Source organism: Sus scrofa, chromosome 13, assembly GCF_000003025.6.
Source record: "Sus scrofa isolate TJ Tabasco breed Duroc chromosome 13, Sscrofa11.1, whole genome shotgun sequence".
Classification (NCBI taxonomy): domain Eukaryota; kingdom Metazoa; phylum Chordata; class Mammalia; order Artiodactyla; family Suidae; genus Sus; species Sus scrofa.
Window position 1 is genome coordinate 45143978 of NC_010455.5, and position 21045 is coordinate 45165022.

Genomic DNA, 21045 nt, shown 5'->3' on the forward strand with positions numbered 1-21045 from the left:
GCCAGTGAATGAGGTCAGCAACTGAGCAGAATTTCAATAGTTCATACTCTGTGCCTTCTGAGAGTGTAGCAGTGACCAAGGTATCCACTGATCATGGCAGTGGCTCATTCTCCTAGGCAGAACTTCTTCAAATGGCCTCATATGTCTTAACACAATTATCCCAGGGTTTTTTTCGATCATGTATTATAACCAGATGTAATATTCACACACACACCACAACACGCACACACCTGGTTGTTGCCAAATAGATTTGAAGCTCTACCTACCAAGAACTACTGGCTTAGACTTTAGGCCGTATTAACAGAATTTTTGCCATATGAATTTAACCTCAGAAGAGTGAGTCTCTTTTTTAAAAGAACGTCAGAATACAGAGTGAAAAAAAAATCTGTCATTACAGCTGAATTCGTTGTCAAATGTCATTGACCATAACAAAATCAGGCCATGACATTTGAAGATGACATTGTTTTTACCCCCATCATCTTCCCTACCGTAAATGCAACAAAGAAAATTCTCCAGTCTCCATGATAACATTGGTATTCAGTTTTAATCCTCACGCCAATCCTGTAAGGTAGGCACCCCTAATCTGTGTTACAGATATAAACACTGAAGCCCAGAGAATTTTTAACTCTGTCATCAGGTTTGCTTTATTATATTATTTCCAGCTGCACCTACCAACTCTTCCATGTCCCATCTGGAAGATATCAGTAGTGTAGAATAGTAAGTTAAGAATAGGATTATGTTTTCAAAGGAGTGTTCGACAGCCTGAATTTATCTGCTCGGCAGTTCCTTCCTACTCTACTATTATGTAATTCTGGAGAAGGAAGATGTGCATTTTTGTTCCAACTTCAAGAAAGGTGATAGCAGAGAACAGAGAGCAGGATTCAAAGAGGAGTTGTTTGGGTTCAGAAGGTAGCCACTCAAAGGTCTGCCAGCATTTTCTGAGTCACAGTTTCTCAGTGTAGCCTGCTTGAAATCATTTCCTATAAAATATCTCCATTTCTAAATATAGGTCCGTGGTAAGAGCAACTTAAATTATTTAGACAGAAGTTCCCACTGCGGTGTAATGGGTTAAGAATCCAACTGCAGCACTTTGGGTCACTGCAGAGGCATAGGTTCGATCCCCACCTGGTGAAGTGGGTTAAAGGATCCCGCGTTGCTGCAGCTGTGGTGTAGGTTGCAGCTGTGGCTTGAATTTAGTCCTTGGCCCTGGAACTTCCATGTGCTCGGGCGCAGCCAATAAAAAAATTTTTTTTTAATTATTTAGGCAAATTAAGAAAAATCCTTAGGGAGTTCCTGTCGTGGCTCAGTGGAAATGAATCTGACTAGCATCCATGAGGACGCAGCCTTGATCCCTGGCCTCACTCTGTGGGTTAAGGATCCGGGTTGCCGTGAGCTTGGTGTACGTCACAGACCCGGCTTGGATCTGGCGTTGCTGTGGCTGTGGCGTAGGTACAGCTTCCCTAGCCCGGGAAGCTCCATGTGCCGCAGGTACAGCTCTAAAAAGACAAAAAAAAAAAAAAAAAAAAAAAGAAATTACTTTAGGTGACCTGATATTTTAACTATCCATGTCTACTGTTTGCCATTGTTTGGAAGAAAAACGTAGTTTTGTGTCATCCATTTTTTAAAAACAGTGTGTATGTGGTATCACATATGAATGACACCCAATTTATATATTTATAAATATATATATACATATATATTATACATAAAAAACTGTGATGGAATAGTTTTGTTCACACAATAAAAGAACATTGTAGCCCAAGGTACGTGTGAGACATGAGTGATGAAGTTCAAAGCTGGCTGCTTTTCTTTTGACTTCAAACTTCCCACTATGTCTCCTATATGCAACATTTCCTCCAGATGTTTCATCTATGCGCTGCCTGACATCTGCTGTTTTCGAGACATGTTTACGCTGCTCCGATGTTTCATGTCAAGTAGACAAAGCTGGTGGTTAATTGTCTAAACCTGAGCATTTCATCTAGTTTGTTCCATGGCAGGCCCAAAATATTTTGGAAATGCTAAAACATAAAAATGAAAAAGATTAGTAAGATGCTTAATAAACATCTCTGAATTCCCAGATGCATCCTTGACTAACTCTACAAATGTAATTTTTCCCAATTATTTTTAAGATATCCAGTCTAGTCTCAACAGTTGCCTCACCTCTTGTCTAGGATTTGGGCATCTTACTTGTTTCTGTACTTCTTGATGGATGTGTCAAAACCAATAAGCAGGAGTTCCCGTCGTGGCGCAGTGGTTAACGAATCCGACTAGGAACCATGAGGTTGTGGGTTCGGTCCCTGCCCTTGCTCAGTGGGTTAATGATCCGGCATTGCTGTGAGCTGTGGTGTAGGTTGCAGACGCGGCTTGGATCCCGCGTTGCTGTGGCTCTGGCGTAGGCCGGTGGCTACAGCTCCGATTCAACCCCTAGCCTGGAACCTCCATATGCCGCCGCGGGAGCGGCCCAAGAAATAGCAACAACAACAGCAACAAAAGACAAAAGACAAAAGACAAAAAAAAAAAAACAAAAACCAATAAGCAGCTCTTGGAAAGAGTGCCATTTTCTGCATAATCTAGCAACTCACCCAGAAGCATTAACAGCCTGACATTTCTCTAGCTTACAAACCTCTAGAGTGCAAGGGTCCAGAAAGGTAGGAATACTCTTTGGCCAACATTTTGGTATGTAAACAGCTCCTCTCCAGACCTCTTCACCCCTGGTCTCACTTTGTTTACTGCTTGACCTTCTTAGAGGGAGAGTGTTACTAATAAGCAAGTGCAGGCAGCTCATAGCCTCAGCAGAGATGTGGGCCACCCAAATTCCCAATAAACAAGCTTCCCCCATCACACTTAAACCTCCCTCTGGGTGCTGACCAATGTTAGTGTGCTTCCTTCTTGGACATGGAGTAAGCAGATGGTAGAAAGCTCTCTCTGGATTGTAAATTCACAGACCTTCCAGAGAAGTCATTTTACAGTCTGTTGGTTATTCAACATGAGTCTTCTTTGAGAATCACCCACAGGACAAACCTAATAGGACTCTGAACACAACCAGATCTGTGCAGCCTTCCCTGTCCTCTAGACTGGACAGTGCCCCACCTGCATTTTTTTGTTCATTTTGAAACCTCCAAATCCCTTTCCTGCAAAGCCATTATCACCATTTGCACTTTCACCTTCTTCTGTGATCATTTGAGTAAGGTCTCTCACCTCCAACTGAATGGATACTGGGACCATGTCTGTTTTTATTAACTACTGTATTCCCAAGACTGGCACCTAATCAGTTCTTACTAGAGAATTGTTGCATAAATAAAAGAACCACCTCATTTATATGACCAGCAAAACCCACTGAATAATACCAATACACTGTTGTATACCAATTATTATACATAGAATTTGCCTTTATGCAGGTGTGCGTTGTGTGCATGTGTGTGAGAGAGAGAAAAAAATCCATTGAAGGTTTACTGTGTTTCAAGTACTAAGCAAAGCATTTTATTGAGTTAACTCATTTATCCTTGGCAAAAAAATCTCTGTAAAAATATATTCCATTGTGCCCCTTTTTTTACATACAGAAAGACTAAGGCTCAGTAGGGTTCCAGAGCTACTTAGTAAGAGTTGAGATTTGAACCTAAGGCTACTTGATTTCAAAGACTGCAGACTGAACCACCAGGTGGTACTTTTTTTTTTCTTCTAAAGACCTTCATATAGCCCTACCTCCTAAATCCTTGATTAAGTGGAATAATGTATGTAAAGGTCTCAGCACAGTGCCTGGCTTATAGTAAGCACTGAATCAATAGCAGTTATTCCTAGTAATATTATTACTATGACTATAATTTATTTTCAACAGTTATTAATTTTCTGTTATTACTATGAACTTGTTTTGAAAGGTTTGTGCTATTTGTAATGGAAAGTTAGACAGGATTGATTGGAAATCAAATCAGGTATTAAGGAATGTCTTTAACATATGATTTACAATGCATTGCAGCATGTTTAGTGAAGACATTGCCTCCCTCCCCAGATCACCAAACAGCCAAGAACACCTCCTTCTTGTACCCAGATTGTAAAATCAATTGTTTATGACTAAGTTAAAGGGAGCAATGCAAAGGCTCTTTCTTCAACATTTTCCTTTCTTAAGAAAAGTTTAAAAAAGGAAAAAAACAGGAGGCCTCAGTTCCACAGCCGAGCAATCTCAAATCAATGGATAAAGTTCTCTGGGAACAGACTGAAAAAGAAAAAGTGCAATATGTCAATCATAATCAAATTTAACTTAAAAGAAATGAAATCCTACATTGATTCTCAAGTGTAAGCCAGAGTCTTCACACATGGAGCAAGATGATTGATTGGTACCCAACACCTGGAACAGAACACCAGCATCCACTGCAGCTCCCTTTCTGCAAAATCCCGATTAGCTGACAGTGTGACAATAAATTACTATGAAGGAATAACTTAAAACAACCCAGAGAGTAGAGAGAAAGCAAAGATGTAAACCTCTTGAGAGCTAAGAACAGATCTTCTTTGGTTGGTACCTTCCTGCCTCTGTTCCATATTTAGAACAGTTCCCAGTGCAGAGTGAGAAAATAATGAACATTGGGAGTTCCCGTCGTGGCGCAGTGGTTAACAAATCCGACTAGGAACCATGAGGTTGTGGGTTCGGTCCCTGCCCTTGCTCAGTGGGTTAACGATCCGGCGTTGCCGTGAGCTGTGGTGTAGGTTGCAGACGCGGCTCGGATCCCGCGTTGCTGTGGCTCTGGTGTAGGCCGGTGGCTACAGCTCCGATTCGACCCCTAGCCTGGGAACCTCCATATGCCAGCGCGGGAGCGGCCCAAGAAATAGCAACAACAACAACAACAACAACAACAACAAAGAAAATAATGAACATTGGACAAATGATTGGGGAAAGGGTCAAATAGAACTCTGGACAATTGAATGAATCATACAGTCAAACAGATCTAAGTATGGTACCCAATTCCTCTGTTTACTTACCTTCTCTCAGCCCCTCCTCCATCTGTAAAATAGAAAAATTATCGCTATTTCATAGGGTTGTGGTAAGGCTGAACTGAGATGAAACATGTAAAGCAATTAAACGTCATGATGACACATGGTGAGCTACCCATCAAAGCTGATTTGGAATATAATGAGGTTCACCTTCTGATGAGAGATTCAAACTTTATTTTTTTAGGGCTGAACATGCAGCATATGGAAGTTCCCAGGCTAGGGGTCGAATGGGAGCTGTAGCCGCCAGCCTGTGCCACAGCCGCAGTAACACGGGATCCGAGCTGCATCTGCAACCTACACCACAGCTCACCACAAGGCTGGATTCTTAACCCACTGAGCTAGGCCAGGGATTGAACCTGCATCCTCATGGATACTAGTAGGATTCATTACCACTGAGCACCATGGGAACTTCAGAGAGACACAGACTTTAAAGTTCAGCAAACCTTGTTTGCAAACGAAGGCTAGCAACTTAGTAATTTTGAGACCTCCGGCAATTTATTTGATCTTTCTGAACCTTGATTTTTTTTTTCTTCGGTGAGGTGGGGCCAATAATAGCCACCTGAAAGTGTTATCATGAGAATTTAATGAATTATATTTGGAATACACAAAGTCTGGTACATAGTAACTGCTCTATAAATGATAGCCATAGGTATGAACATTGCAAAGTAATTTTTATTATGAGTCAATAAAATCATGGACCTCTAAAGGCAACGGAGTGCTTTTCAATAGATTAAGAACACAGATTCCACAGTCAGACACCCTGAATCCATGTCCTAGCTCTACATCTTCCACACTGGGGGTAAGTCATTTATCCCACCTGTAAAATGGGATTTCACCCCATTTCACCTGTCACCACCCTGTAACATGTTTTGAGAACAGAGGGGTCAAAATCAGACTTTCCACCTACATCTGGCATGAAATGTAGCTCCCACTTTTCTGTGAGCCCATCTCCTCCCTTGAGCCACCAATACTGAAAACCCAAGCCTCCCTTTGACCACTGATCTGCATTTAGACCTCTACCAGACCACTGGGCCGATGTACTGGGCCACCATATCAACCCACTGTGGGTTCCTACAGGCCAGGGGGTACGGGGGGCGGTGTGGGATGTGAGAGGTGCGCTAGCCTTGGAAAAGCTAAGCTGAGGCATGGCTGCCAGGGCCAACTTGGGCTCAATTCCAAGAGAAACTGTGACACCAGTGACCCAAAACAGGACAAGGGACACAGTGAGTATAATAGTGCTTCCATGTGTTAATGGTGGATTTGCGATGTGCTGTCCCAGAGGGTAGCCATAGCAACATGTGACCACTGACTGCGAAATGTGGCTGATACCAAATTAAGATGTGCTATAGGGATAAAATACACACCAGTTTTCAAAGACTTAATACCAAAAAAATAAAAGGTTTTATTTATAATTTTATATTATATGAAATAATATTTTACATATTGGGTTTTATTATATAAATACATATAATGTATTAATGTAATGAATTGTATCAGGGTGTTTGCTTTTTTTAATGTGGCTACTGTAAAATTTAAAATTACATATGTGGAGTTCCCATCGTGGCTCAGCAGAAATAAATCTGACCTGTATCCATGAGGACAGAGGTTCGATCCCTGGCCTTACTAAGTAGGTTAAGGATCTGGCATTGCTGTGAGCTGTGGTGTAGGTCACAGAGGCGGCCTGGATCTGGCATGGCTGTGGCTGTGGTGTAGACTGGCGGCTACAGCTCCAATCAGACCCCTAGCCTGGGAACCTCCATATGCCACAGGTGAGGCCCTAAAAAGACTAACTAATTAATTAAAATAAAATTACATATGTGACTCACATCTCTGGCTCTCTTTTCATTTCAGAAGAGAGCTCTGGCTGAGTCCCAGTGTTCCCAGTCCATGATGGAGCCATACAGTCCTTTCTGCACCTCAGGCATTCTCTGCCTTGCTACTCTCACTTGGGCCACAAATTATTTACTATCATTCTTTAGATTAAATTATTTTTTTAAACTTCAATAAAATGCATTTTTGAAGAAAACCCTGTATGACCCTTCGATGTAGAAATCCAGTATTATTTGACATAAATAGAAAGTAAACGTAAATCAGTAAAAATGGAGCACTATATTCCAGCCAGATACCATTGTTTACCTGAAGGCTCTGAGCCTAGGGCCAATTTTCTTTGATAGACAGATGTTAATTATTTGTGAAATATGTATTAGAGACTTTTTATTTGATCAAGCACCAAGCATGTAGAAGTTCTCAGGCCAGGGACTGAACCCATGCCACAGCAGTGACACAAGCTGCTGTGCCATAAAGGAACTCCTAGAGATTATTAACATCCAGCTGAGACATTCTCCTTTACTACACCTATAAGAAGATTATTGTGAGGGAAAAAAGCCTTTCCTCCTGCATAGCTCAATGTTATTTGTTGCTCTGTGTTCCCACAGTTAAGTAGCCCAAACTTCGGAACACTTGGTCATAATGGAAAACCCACTCTCTAAACATGGAGCCCAAGGTCCTGATTTCAAATCTCAGTTGCTTTAGACAAGTTGGATACATCATTTAACTTCCCTGAATCTGTAAAATTAGTTTAATTATCTCCACCCTTATGCAGTAATTGTGAAGATCAAATGATGGTCTGCCATAGTGAATTAAAAACTGCTAGGAAGTTGGATGTCATTATTAGTCTTTCCAAATATAACAATGAAACAAACCTTTGAGGGGACAGAATGTTATCCAATCCAGCCTCTGCTTAGCAATTCTCTCTTCCAAAACAAGTCCAAAGCTCTTCCCTGAGCTGAGATTCTATCCTGCTGTTTGATTTCTGTTTCCTGATCCACAGCTTCACTCTGGGACTCGAGGAAGCTGACTTAGCAAAGTGAATCCAGCTACACCAGGACTGAGAACAACTCGTTGCACTTCACTTTCTGGTATAGGCACTTGGTATGGGAACCAGCCACAGAAAACAAAGCAAAGCCATCAAATAGGATAGATAATAAAGTAATTGGGGTTGAGATACTGGGAATATTTGCTAATAGATAAAAATGGGAAGTTGTGTTTACCAATATCCGGTGGAGTAGTGCTGAGCCGCCATCAGGGAAAGATGGAGACCTGGCTCTAACATTAAGTTTTCTGACACCATAGACGACTCCTTCTTCTATGCCCCAGGACAAGCATCTTTAATACATTAAATTAAATTCTAGTAAAAATTAGTTTGCTAACACCAAATTAGGAGAAGTAGGGGCAACAAAAACACACCCAACAGATAAAATGGAAACAAACCAGGGAGCCAGCATGAAGCCAGGCTTCTCCCTCTGCCAAGGAAGCTGTTTTCTGGGATCACTGAAAGATACTTAACACATATTGCAGAAACACAACCATATCCATGTTCTTTGGGTAAAGAGTGAGGCCAGTAGCTCAGAGCTCATTTTATAAACCATTTAATGAACCGTGGGTACATCATTCAGCCCTCTTGGCCACAGTTTCTTCATCTTCAATATGGAGCTAGTAATACCTCTTCTGACTACTTCTTGGGGCTGCAGGGGGCAATTCATCCCAAGTATGAGAGGTTTGGGGAACCATTAAAGCACCTTTCCAATGTCAGCCTCTCTTCTCTATGGAGGAAATAGCATAAACACAGCTAGCAGAAGATATCTTCAGAGGGTTATCAAGTGTACCATGATAACCTAACAGTAAGATTCTCATCCTGAGTGAAGTCAGAAAGAGAAAGGAAAATACCACGTTATCACTTATATATGGCATCTAAAATGTGGCACAAATGAACCTATCTACAGAAACAGATTCACAGACATGGAAAAAAAGACTTGTGGTTGCCAAGGGGGAGGGAGTGAAATGGATAGCGTGGGGTTATTAGATGCGAGCTATTATATTTAGAATGGATAAGAAATGCGGTTCTGCTTTATAGCACAGGGAACTATATCCAATCACTTGTAATAGAACATAATGGAAGATAGTATGAGAAAAAATATCCATCTATGACTGTGTCACTATGATGTACAGCAGAAATTGACAGAACATTGTAAATCAACTATACTTTAAAAAAAAATTTTTTTAAGTATGTCTTGACTTTATTCCATGCATATTCTATCTCTGTTAGGAAGTCAAGGGTAGCATTCGTAAACAACTGGATTCTTACGTACACCATCAGGAGGAGGTCACTCTCAAGTACAAGGTGCTTACCTATCCTGGTAAAGAAGATGGTTTGAGGTGGGCCACTAACACGGCATTTAATAACATGAATGGAAAAGATGCTGACTATTCAATTTAACTGTAAGCCTTCTAATTAGGTCATGCTAGTATTTCTTTAATATCCCGCTAACACTGACTGATCTCCCTTTTAACCAAGATCCTAAGTTCCAAAGCCTTGTGCCAACATACCCAGCTATAACTTAAGGTATTTTATTTTTACTGTCTAGCCTTTATGTTTGCAGTTCTTCTTCTATCTGTGGCAATTTTGGTGGTTTAGTGTTTATGCTACACATATAATTTCCTTCTGAGAACCTTATTTATGTAAAATAACTAATTTTCTTTAGATAAAATATTTAATAACACCAGAAATATGTAGATAAGATCAAAATTGTTTAAGTAATAACAAATGAATAAAACTTAGAGAACATCAACTAATTACCTAAAATACGCTAAAGAACATCTGTCCCAACTTTTCAGAAAACTCATGATATGGCACAGTAATCAAGCCAGGCATTAATTGTAAGGAAAGTATTTGTTCTGTCTGTGCTTCAGTTTCCTCCTAAGAAAAGCAGGCTAACATAAGCACCTAGGCATGAGATTAAGCACCTGTGGGTGCTTAGCAGAGTGCCTGGCATAGAGGAAACACTCAGTAAATGTGACAGCACACTTAATGTGACAGCACAAAAGGTGGCATTAGCTGTTGTTGCAGTTCCTAAGACAACCACTAGTTGGGACAGCTTCTGATGGACCCTCTGCTCCTCACTACCTTGTTCTGTGTGCAGAAGCTAACTTGCATGGATCAGATGGGGTTCCAGTGGGGTGTGGCCCATGGGAGTGAAACGGATTAAATCCATTTCACCTGCCTTCATTAATCAAGGTCATTTTAAGACCTGCATGTCCTCCAAGCAAAAGGAATTTAGAGTCAGCTGTGTCTCATTCCAGCTGAGTTGGTCAAGATGGGATCAGACCAACAATCCTTCAACTGGGCATGCGTCAGTGCCCGCTAGGTGACCTTTTTGATATCAGAGGGTTGAAAAACTCCACTTGCGGAGGTTTGTAGCCTTCTTAACCTGAACAGAACAAGGATTCCTGAACCTTTTTCCAATCACCTTTCCCCAAGCTCCCCACGCCTCCCACACCTCAGACGGCCCTGCCGTTTTATTCCTCATCCCATAAATACCTCCCAAACGTTTGCTTTCTGTGGGTGGGTTTGAAATTTGTTCTCAGTGGTTACAGGCGTTTTCCTTGTAAACAAACCCTCTCTTTGCTGAAATCCTGTGCATCTCTACTTGCTGAGCATTGGGCAAAAGAACCTGGCTCGGTAACAGGAACCTCTACAGGAGATGACGGGGTGGGAGGAAAGTGGGTTCAGAGCTTTGCTCCCACATCTCAGTCTCTGAATGTAGCTTTAAACTCAGGCTTCCACTCAAAGTCCAAAACAAGTTCAGGCCAATTTATACTCTAGCTAGAGTTCTGCCATAGTTGCCTCCATTGCCACATTTTGCATAGTTAGAGAAAACCTGGCTTGAGTCTGCTTTCTGAAACCGTTGACACAGAAACTCTCAATTCTAATGACATTATTAGGTCTGAGTATACCACCTGGTACTGCCATAAGAACAAATGGGGCCACCTGAAGTTCTGTTTGGGAGAGCTGTTGATCTAATCAATCAGTACCTTGGTCACATTGCCATGCTGTTTTTATTTGGTCTAATTAAATGTTTAAAAATATACAAGCTTATATAAAATAGAAGTCCTCTCTAGTCCTACCATTACCACCTGGTAAACTCCCATAAGTTTATATAAATTATAAATTTATATAACCAAATTGGGACCTTTTGTATATTCATTTATTCTATCTCTCAACCAATGTTGCTGGCACTTCTTCTGCCAAAACCCAGCAATAAGCAAGGTAAACAGTCTCTGTCTTCATGGAGCTGACATCTTATTTGGAGAAATAGGCAAACATACACATTTTCACTCCTCACAACCATCCTATGGGATAGATACTATTATTATCCCAATTTACAGAGGGCTAAAATGAGCCTCTGTGTAGTTTAGCAAATTGCATAGGGACACACAACTAATAAGTAACAAAGTCAGGACTCAACCCCAGGCCTATCTTATGACAGACTCTGAGATTTTAACTCATATGAGATATCTCAGTATAGTACATGGATCTCTATAAAATGGTACTAGGGTGTAAAGGGTTAGATTAGCTCTCTCAAATAGCATATTTACTCCAAGGACATAGATCTTGACTTTAGTCTTAAAGTTTGTTTATGGAAAGTGATTGATTGCTAGCTTGTCATGCTGAACTTAAGCAAGACCTCAAGTCTTCCTTTTTAACTTTCTTAGTATTCCTGTTTTAAATAAAAAGATGAATATTCCTGAAAGCAGACCTAAAAGGCAGTGTAGAATATTTAAGCTCACAGGTTAACTGGAAACAGACAGACTGGCTTAGAATCCTGGTTCCCCCACTTACTAACATGACTCTGAGAATTTTATTCAACTTCTCCATGCTTCAGTTTTCTCAACTGTAAAATGGGGACAGGATCAGCATCTGTTTCACAGTGCTGTTGTCAGGATTAAAACAGTTAATTCAGGAGTTCCCATCATGGCTCAGTGGTTAACGAATACAACTAGGAACCATGAAGTTGCAGGTTCAATCCCTGGCCTTGCTCAGTGGGTTAGGGATCTGGTGTTGCCATGAGCTGTGGTGTAGGTCACAGACACAGTTCAGATCCCACGTTGCTGTGGCTCTGGTGTAGGCCAGCAGCTAGCTCCAATTAGACCCCTAGCCTGGGAACCTTCATATGCCATGGGAGCGGCCCTAGAAAAGGCAAAAAGACGGAGTTCCTGTCGTGGCTCAGTGGTTAACAAATCTGACTAGGAACCATGAGGTTGCGGGTTTGATCCCTGGCTTTGCTCAGTGGGTTAAGAATCCGGCGTTGCCGTGAGCTGTGGTGTAGGTTGCAGATGCGGCTCGGATCCTGCGTTGCTGTGGCTGTTGTATAGGCCGGCGGCTACAACTTCGATTAGACCCCTAGCCTGGGAACCTCCATATGCTGCAGGAGCAGCCCAAGAAATGGCAAAAAGACAAAAAAAAAAAAAAAAAAAACCACAGTTAATTCATGCAAACTTGGAAAAATAAAACACAAGAGCTCAATAAATGTTAGATATTATTACTATTATTTTAATAAGTTTGGGGTTTTTTTTGTAAGAGCTCAATAAATGTTAGATATTATTACTATTATTTTAATAAGTTTGGGTTTTGTTTTTTTTGGGTTTTTTTTTTTTTTTTGTCTTTTTGCCTTTTCTAGGGCTGCACCTGCAGCATATTGATGTTCCCAGGCTAGAGGTCTAATCGAGCTGTAGCTGCCAGCCTTTGGCAGAGACGCAGCAACGTGGGATCCGAGCTGCGTCTGCAGCCTACACCACAGCTGACAGCAACACTGGATCCCCAACCCACCAAGCGAGGCCAGGAATTGAACCCGCAACATCATGGTTCCTAGTTGGATTCATTGGCCACTGAGCGACGATGGGAACTCCAATAAATAAGTTTTAAAGAGGTGGTATTTTCTTCAGTTTCCAGTTGAGAGGTTTCCCCATCCTAACAGCCTTTTAAAGTTTCCCCATCCTAATAGCCTCTAATTTTTAAAAGGGTGGTCAGATTTCCAGGAGTATTTCCAAAATTCTTAAGGCAGTGGAAATAGAGTACTTGCAGTTTGAAGACAAAAAAAAAAGTATTTCTAACTATGATGAGCATAAATAATTCCAGCTACTCATAGTTGGAATTATAGGATATCTACTGGCTACTAACAAATAAGTAAAATCAAGAAAGTAAAACCTAGATTGTGCATTTTTAAACCCCCAAAAGACCTTACTGAATATCTGATGCATTGCTCAAAAATTACTCTTTGAAGGAATGAAGGAATGAGATAGGTACAGATTGAACATGAAGAGAAAGTTGTGTTTGGCACAGTCATCCTGGCTTGTTTATTTGCAACCATTCCTCCATTTTCTAATTCAAACCCTACCCCTTGAGTTTCTTCATTCCGAATTTCCTTACAGATAATGAAATAGCTGTAGAGACTGTATTTTTTGCCTGTTCATTTATACCTATATCTCATTCCAGAAACACTTTCACATGGCTTACAGAGACATATGAAACTCAAGATGAAATTAATTAAAGATGAAGACAACAATAGAAAATGCAGGAAGGGCATAAAAGCAAAAATAGGAGTAGGGTTAAAATACCCAGGATAGTAAAAAAGAAAGAAAGAAAAAAACCTTTGAGGAGATAACAGGTTGGCCCTACATTTTCTAAAGCCAATGTAAAATGGTCAGTTGATGAGTTACATAATTGGCAATGGCCCCTGGATAAAAAAAGACCAATTGCTCAGAAGATTCAGCCCCTTTTAGCTGTGGACCTTCTAGAACATTCTCACAAAAGACACAGTAACAAATCATTCACAACAACAATATTAAAGCATAAGAGTTCCTTCAGTGTAGATCAAGAGATCTTGATGAAAAATAATTGAATCATAGCATGAGGGGAGACTCACAGAGGAAGTGAGATGTGACACTGCCTTAGGTAGGAAAGAAACAGATGCCAAATTTTCTATGTGAGGTATTGATCATTTAAAATAAAAGAGAGGTCTGTTTCTGTTGGTATGTCAAATTTATTATTTTCCTTTCCAAGTCAGTGTTTTTATTATTCTGGGTAAACAGTATGCAGCATTTTTATAGTTGTCAAACATAAATACAGTAAATCTGAAAAATTGTCCTATGCTAGAACATGGTCTGCTGAAGTCTTGGGTGTGGGTGACTCCCACCCCCACCCCCAGTCTCTGAGTCACAAGGAAGGATATGAGAAGTAGCCCCTCATCACCAGAAGCATAGTAAGCATTCATTATTGTTGCTATTATTTATTTTCTAGAAATATTAAAAAAAATCACAAAACTTTTTTATTCGCTTTTCAGCATGGTTCCAGTGCTATGGGATCTTGGACTTTTCCAAAAAGCAAACCAAAGAGTTGTACAAATGCATCTATTTGTTTCTAGAATTCACATTTCTCTTCCTGTCTTATCTCTTTCTGTAGGACTTTATCGTCACTGTAGTCTTTTCATTCTTGTGGTTGGTGGGTTCCTCAGCTTGGGCGAAAGGGCTGTCTGACGTCAAGGTTGCTACAGATCCCAAAGAAGTGTTGTTACTGATGTCAGCTTGCAAACAACCGTCCAACAAGTGCACAGCCGTCCACAGCCCTGTGATGTCCAGCCTGAACACTTCCGTGGTACGTTGCCCTCTACATTTCACCTCCCAAATCTTTTTTTTTTTTTTTAAGGCCACCCCTGTGGCACATGGATGTTCCCAGACTAGGGGTTGAATCAGAGCTACAGCTGCCAGCCTACACCATAGCTGCAGCAATGCCAGATCTGAGTCACATCTGCAAATATGCCACAGCTTGAGGCAGCACTGGACCCTTAAACCACTGAGTGATGCCAGGGATCAAACCCTCATCCTCACAGACACTATGTTGGTTTCTTAATCTGCTGAGCCACAGTGGGAACTCCAACCTCCCAAATCTTTGTTTGCCAATGAAGGGAATCAGAAAAACATCTCAAGAGTCATCTTGGAAATTTTTGCCTCTGAAACTGTGCCCATCTAAGAGGTGACAGTTCACTCTCTGTGCAAGACAGTCCCTGGGCCTTCCAGTTTTCTATTGTCAGAACCCATAGACTTAAATGCTGCCAATTACAGAGTTCTTAATAAGAGCCCAGCAGGTACTGGCAGCTGTTGCTTGGATGACAGTCAAGTCAGAATTCTAAGCCAGAAGCAGATACATAATCTGAACTTTAAGGCTGAAATCTGCCAGAAGTTAAAAGGAATATTTGATGGCATAGAAGTTTCCTGGGAAGAAAACATTGTTCAAGCCACGCATAGGTAAAATACACCCAGTTGGCTGTCTGGAGAAAAATACTTGGACCCAGTAGTGTACAGAAAGAAATGCCGAGTATAAAAAATACGTATAATAGTTATGGTAATTTTTTTAATATTCTCCATGCTCCTGGTTTAGTTGCTTGATAACTTGGGGAAAGTTGAACTACATTAGTTGAACAGAGTCAAATATTATCATCAAGTGTATGGCTTGTAGAGGAAGACAGAACATCTGACAGTAGAGCCACTAAATTTCTTTCTTACTTTATGAGTTTTTTGTGTTGTTCCAAAGAAAGAAACTGTATCTGAGAGACAGAAGCTATAATGGCTGCAAAAAGCAGTAGTTAGCGAAGAATAGAAGGGCCAACAGTGTTTGATGAAGGAATGACATTCCTTAGCAACCCTTACAAAATAATTATCTTTGCTTCACTGTTAACTTATGTTTCTACAGCTTTCTGAAATTTAATCTGAGACTGCATTTAAGAAAGGAAAAATGGGAGCTAAACAGCTGCTGGTGATTTGACCATGAATCTTGCCTTAGTAATAAGATAGTAAACATTGAAATAAATTATGTATTAGGGCCTCACAGTAATTTTTATTTATTAATATATGAAGTACACTTTAAAATATATTATGCTGCTTCTGTACTTTGTTTATAGGCTTAATGAAAGTTATTGTAACCCTGATCTCAGAATCTGAGAACAAAAGATAAAATCATGCAGTGTTTTAGTCCTTCTAGTAAATTATGACATCATGCATAGCCTGTTGAATTCTGTTTCTGATGTCTCTAATAAGTTTTAGGCTAGCAGATGCCAATTTTGAATGAGAAACAATGTGACGTGTGTCTTAAAATCAAAAGGAGAACATATAGAAAGCAACTAATGTAACCTGTGTGGAAGGGCAGGTCTGGGGCTGTTAGAGTTCTGGATCCCTATCTGTGTCTTCATTTCCTATAACAGAAAACTCAATTTAAACTGGCTAAAGTAAAATAATCCTCCTATTCCTAAAGGCCAGCCATTCTTCATACCCCACTTCGGGTACCAGTATCCCTATGTGGTATAATAGTTAGGTCACAGGTAATAGGAGCTGACTCTGACAAACCATTCTCAGTGTATCTTTCTATTTCTCCAGCTTCACCAGGGCAATCTTTTTTTTTTTTTTTTTTTTTTTTTTTTTTTGCTTTTTTTGCTTTTTTTGCTCTTTAGGATGTTCCCAGCCTAGGGACTAGAGGTCAAATCAGATTTGCAGCTGCTGGCCCACGCTACAGCAACTCAGGATCGAAGCTGCATCTGTGACATACATCGCAGCTCACAGCAGCGCCAGATACCTAACCCACTGAACAAGGCTAGGGATCGAACCCACATCCTCATGGATACTAGTCGGGTTCTTAACCTCACTGAGAAATGTCAGGAACTCCCACCAAAGTAGTCTTGATACATGTTCTCAGACAAGCTAATGTCCTCTCCCCATTCTTTCTCATGTTATACACTGTCTGTTTTCAGTCTTTCTGCTGTCCCACATCTAGGCTAGAATCAAAATCCTCAGGCTGATTTCAGTTACAACAAAATGGCAAGGAAAGTACCACTGAGCTATCAAGGGGGTTGCTAGTTGCAAACTATTACATTTAATACTGATATGTAATGAGGTCTTACTGTACTGCACAGGGAACTATATCCAATGTCTTGGAATAGAACATGGTGGAAGATAGTATGTATATGTATGACTGGGTCACTATGCTGTGCAGCAGAAATGGACATAACACTGTAAATCAGCTATAATTTAAAAAAATAAAAAACAAAATTTTAAATTTTTTTTAAAAATAGCAAGGAAAAGAAATGGCAAGGAAAAGTTCAAGGGCCCATGTGCCCCTGAAATGGACCAGCCCAGAGATCTGTGAGACCACTCTGGTGGCAGTAAATTTAGACATCACCACTCTTTAAATAGATTCATGGCAATGTCACGTTTATGTACTTTTAAGTTGCATTTCCCTGATTTCTAGGTTCTTCTCAAGCATCCCTTTTTTAGAAACCAAGTAGCCGCAGGGGAAAGAGAGAGACCAAGGAATAGAAAACGTGAAATTACAGACCTAGGCAGAGCCGTCCCTTCATATCTGAAAAGATTGCATGATAACTTTTTTGTACTCATATATTGACATGTACTCACAGAGATGTAGTTTAATCATAATCTCCCCTTTGATGGAAAATATCCTAGTGATTGTATACATGGCTTTGAAGTCCTGTGTGTAAATTAGAGTTTTGTCCATGATTGCCTGATTCATTCTGATCACACAGCTGTTAAACTGTAAGTACCTTATTTATGTTTTCCATCTCTCTCAGTAAGGAGCCTAGCACATTAGGTACAAAATAATGTTAAATAAATCTCAATTAACATGAAAGGGAGGAAAGAGGATGGAATAGGGAAGAAGGGAGGGAGGGAAGCCTGGATGAATCAGTCTTCAGTGAGATCAGTTAGGAACCTAGATACTCCATTTTGGCTCTTGACATCTCTTGGGGTTACAGCCTCACTGTCAAAACCTTGCTTCAGTTTCTGCCTCAGCAAAAGAGTCATCTGAACACAATTCATAGAAACGTTTCAGAAAGTGACTTAAAGCATAACTTAGCAATCAGTAAGCATTTACTAACATGTCCTGCCGGGACTGTGTTGCTGCTTTAATCCTCACAGCTATCACCCAAGGAAGGAAATTGTCATGTCATAGAATTTTAAAATGCTCAGGTTCAGAGGCTAGCTGCCTTGTCATAAAGCGAAAAACTGCAAAGCCCAGACCACTCAGACTCCAGAGCCAGAGGGCTTGGCCCCACGGTAGTGTGCCCTGATCCACCTGCTGCTAAAAATCTAGAAGTTTGGAGCCTGTGTTCCAAGCCCCCAGGCCCCTCCAGAATATCCCAACATCCAGCAACCAAGGGATGAACTCTCTTGGCCCATCAGGGAGCTTCCAGAAACCTATTCCAGAGCTGCGGCCACTGCCCAAGTCCATTTTGATTAGTTAGTGTCATGCTGGAGTGGTTACTAAATGCAATGTCATCACAGCTTTGTATCACACAATCATTATCTGTCTCCAAGAGGGGGCTGTTAAAAGTGACCTCCTGTGGTTAATTCCCAGTCATCCAGTCCTCCTTGAAAGAGGCTGCAGAACAACTGTTCTGTTTTGGCCTCTTGAAGCTGCACGCAGTTCTGCTTCCATCCGACACTCAAGACCTGGGGAAATGACACCTGATCCTTTGGATCAATCATTGAGGACACCCTTCCAGAAAGTGAAAGCAATCTCCATATGAAAGTTTCACCCTCAGTCCTTCACACTTCTCTGAAGCCATCCCTTCATTCAGACTTCTGTCTGAGCCTTCACTTCTGAATGTGAGAGGCACAGGAAGCACAACTATTCAAACAGGCACACACTCTGGGTATGCTACCAGGTGTATGCTTGTCTGCATCCCACCTGGACCATCGCTGACTCCATCTTTTTACTTTGATTTATTTTACTTATATCATTTCCACAAATGGAAAAGTAGTATCTTTAGCATTAAAGTGAAGGTAATCTTATAAATTAATGAACCATCATTAAAATGGAAATACTCAACCCCATATGCCCTGAAGATATTTTACACACCAAGGGGATTACCTTGTTTGGGGAGATAGTGATGGATTAGGTAGGGATGCAGACTCTGGAGTACAGTGGGATAGGGTTTAACTTGTCTACTACTTGTCATGTGATCTTGAATAAGATCCTTATCTTTGCTAAACCTCAGTCTTCACATCTAAAGATGTGTATGGTTATAGTAATAGCACCTTCTTTGACTAAAGGAATGGATACACATACAGCCCTTTTTACAATGTCTCACACGTAGAAAGCATTCATGAATAGTCAGATATTGTGGATGAAAGAGTGACTCTGAATGAGAAGTTGGAAGTGGCCTCCACATTGAGGCAAAAAGTGACCTTTTGAGTTGTGAAAGATTTTTCTGAAATGGAGATTTTTCTGGGGTTTCCATCCACTCATTTACTGTGATCCTCCTTTAGGTCTTTGGATTCTTGAACTTTATCCTCTGGGCTGGAAACATCTGGTTTGTTTTCAAGGAGACCGGCTGGCATTCCTCGGGACAGAGATATCTTTCAGACCCAATGGAAAAGCACTCCAGTAGCTTCAACCAAGGTGGATACAACCAAGACAGCTATGGCTCGAGCAGTGGGTACAGCCAGCAGGCGAGTTTGGGGCCATCCTCAGATGAGTTTGGCCAACAGCCCAGTGGCCCTGCCTCTTTTACCAACCAGATTTAACAGGGTGATGTTGGAAATCTTTGGAAGATAGTCTTACCACTTTCCATGTCAGTGGCAGAAGAATTTTTTAAGAGTTTCAATTATTAATGCAGAGAGTGTTGAATGTAAATCAGAGATCTGTAGTCCTCATTAAGGCAGAAAGGCCTGAGTTGTGATAAATGGTACTGAGAGATAAGATGACATGAGGAGATAGATTATTCATTATGGATGGCTAATTGGAGAGTACCTTGTTATATACACAGGTACTTTTATGGTCGTTTTGTATGCGTGTCGAGATAGAAGCATTTTGTAGCTTGAAGTCTCTAGTATGTAATATGCAAAAAGCCAATTAAATAGCATTGAGTTTTCTTATGCATTTCGATGCGAAAGACGTTTTAACGATTTCTCAAAGATGATTTGGTGCATCACAACGTGCATGTATTATTATTTTTAGTTGCAGGCCCTGTAGGATTGTGAATCTCTTAAGTATTGGTTTTAGACAATTACTCTGTATTTTTTTTATTTGTGAATCAATGCTCATATGATTTAGTGCATGAATAAGCATTTCCTCACACAATGAACATTTGAACTGTATTTATGAAAATTTTCCAGTTTGCACCATGAATTTGTTAAATGGACGTTTAAAGAAATATATTCACTACTTTGCATTCTTGCAAATCTGTCTCTCTGGCTTTATCCAATTTTGAATGCATTGTAACTAAGGTTTGGATTTTTTTCTCCTGATTAGTAGATATTCAGTATTCTAGATGGTAATTGCCCAATATTTATTCTATTTAGTTAGCTAAATATTTACATTCTTGTAACTTTCTATGATGTGTTGTGGTTCTTATCCTATGGACTGTGAACAATAAGCCCACTAACTGTTTGTTGATGGAGAGTTTTTTTCCTTAGAATAATGGAGATGCAGCTATTAGACACCATAATCAAGAAGATATCAAGCTGATAGATTTATGTGTGAAGGACATTCTGTGGAAGCTACACTACCAACTAAACGAATGAATCCTATTTATTTCCAAAGTTAATATGTTCCTCGAACCAATTATTAAAAATTCTCGTCTCAACTTACAAAGTCTGATTTGAATGTTACCCATAAATTAAAAATGACTTCTATGAACCACTCTGTATCCCAAAGTGTTCTCATTAAATATTCCCCAGAATGTATTAATGATCAAGAAAATGTCCATTCACCTCTTTAATTCAGTTGAAACACCAGGGCCCAGCAGTGAGGGCAAGCTCAGCATCTCTATTTTCAGATATAAGTCATTATCAATGTACAAACCCATTGTGTGATCTGTGATGCTGGAAACATTTTAGCACAAAGCAGATGTATGTCTTAGATGATATCTGTAAACAGTTTCTGGATCCTGTTGGATAAATCTGTATTGTGATATCTATTTGAACTTAATAAAGTTATTGCATACAATGCTGGTTGGATAATGGAGAATTACAACAATAGAACCTGATGAGCTTGACCAATGAGAGAACAGAGGGTGAATGCACAGTCTTTCCATCTCTCACCCTGTCCTTGTTTTATGAGCCCAGAGATGTTCATTCATTGATTCCACCATGGCAGGACCTCTTCTATATCCACGGCTATGCAAGGTGCTAGGGATATGATCAGCAGAAGCAAAAACA

The 21045-nt window shown here is 40.4% G+C and overlaps 1 protein-coding gene across 5 annotated transcripts in view; it reads left to right on the forward strand.

The window, feature by feature from the left end:
* Positions 1 to 20833, forward strand: part of SYNPR (synaptoporin) — a 323587-nt gene extending 302754 nt beyond the window's left edge. For all 5 annotated transcript variants that reach the window (XR_002337609.1, XM_021069171.1, XM_021069169.1 and 2 more), the window contains 2 exons: positions 14282 to 14473; positions 19153 to 20833. Coding sequence is in view for 4 of the 5 variants with exons in the window: in XM_021069171.1 (XP_020924830.1) it covers positions 14282 to 14473; positions 19153 to 19410 (450 nt within the window). In the remaining variant the exon portion in view is untranslated. The remainder of the gene's footprint in view (positions 1 to 14281; positions 14474 to 19152) is intronic.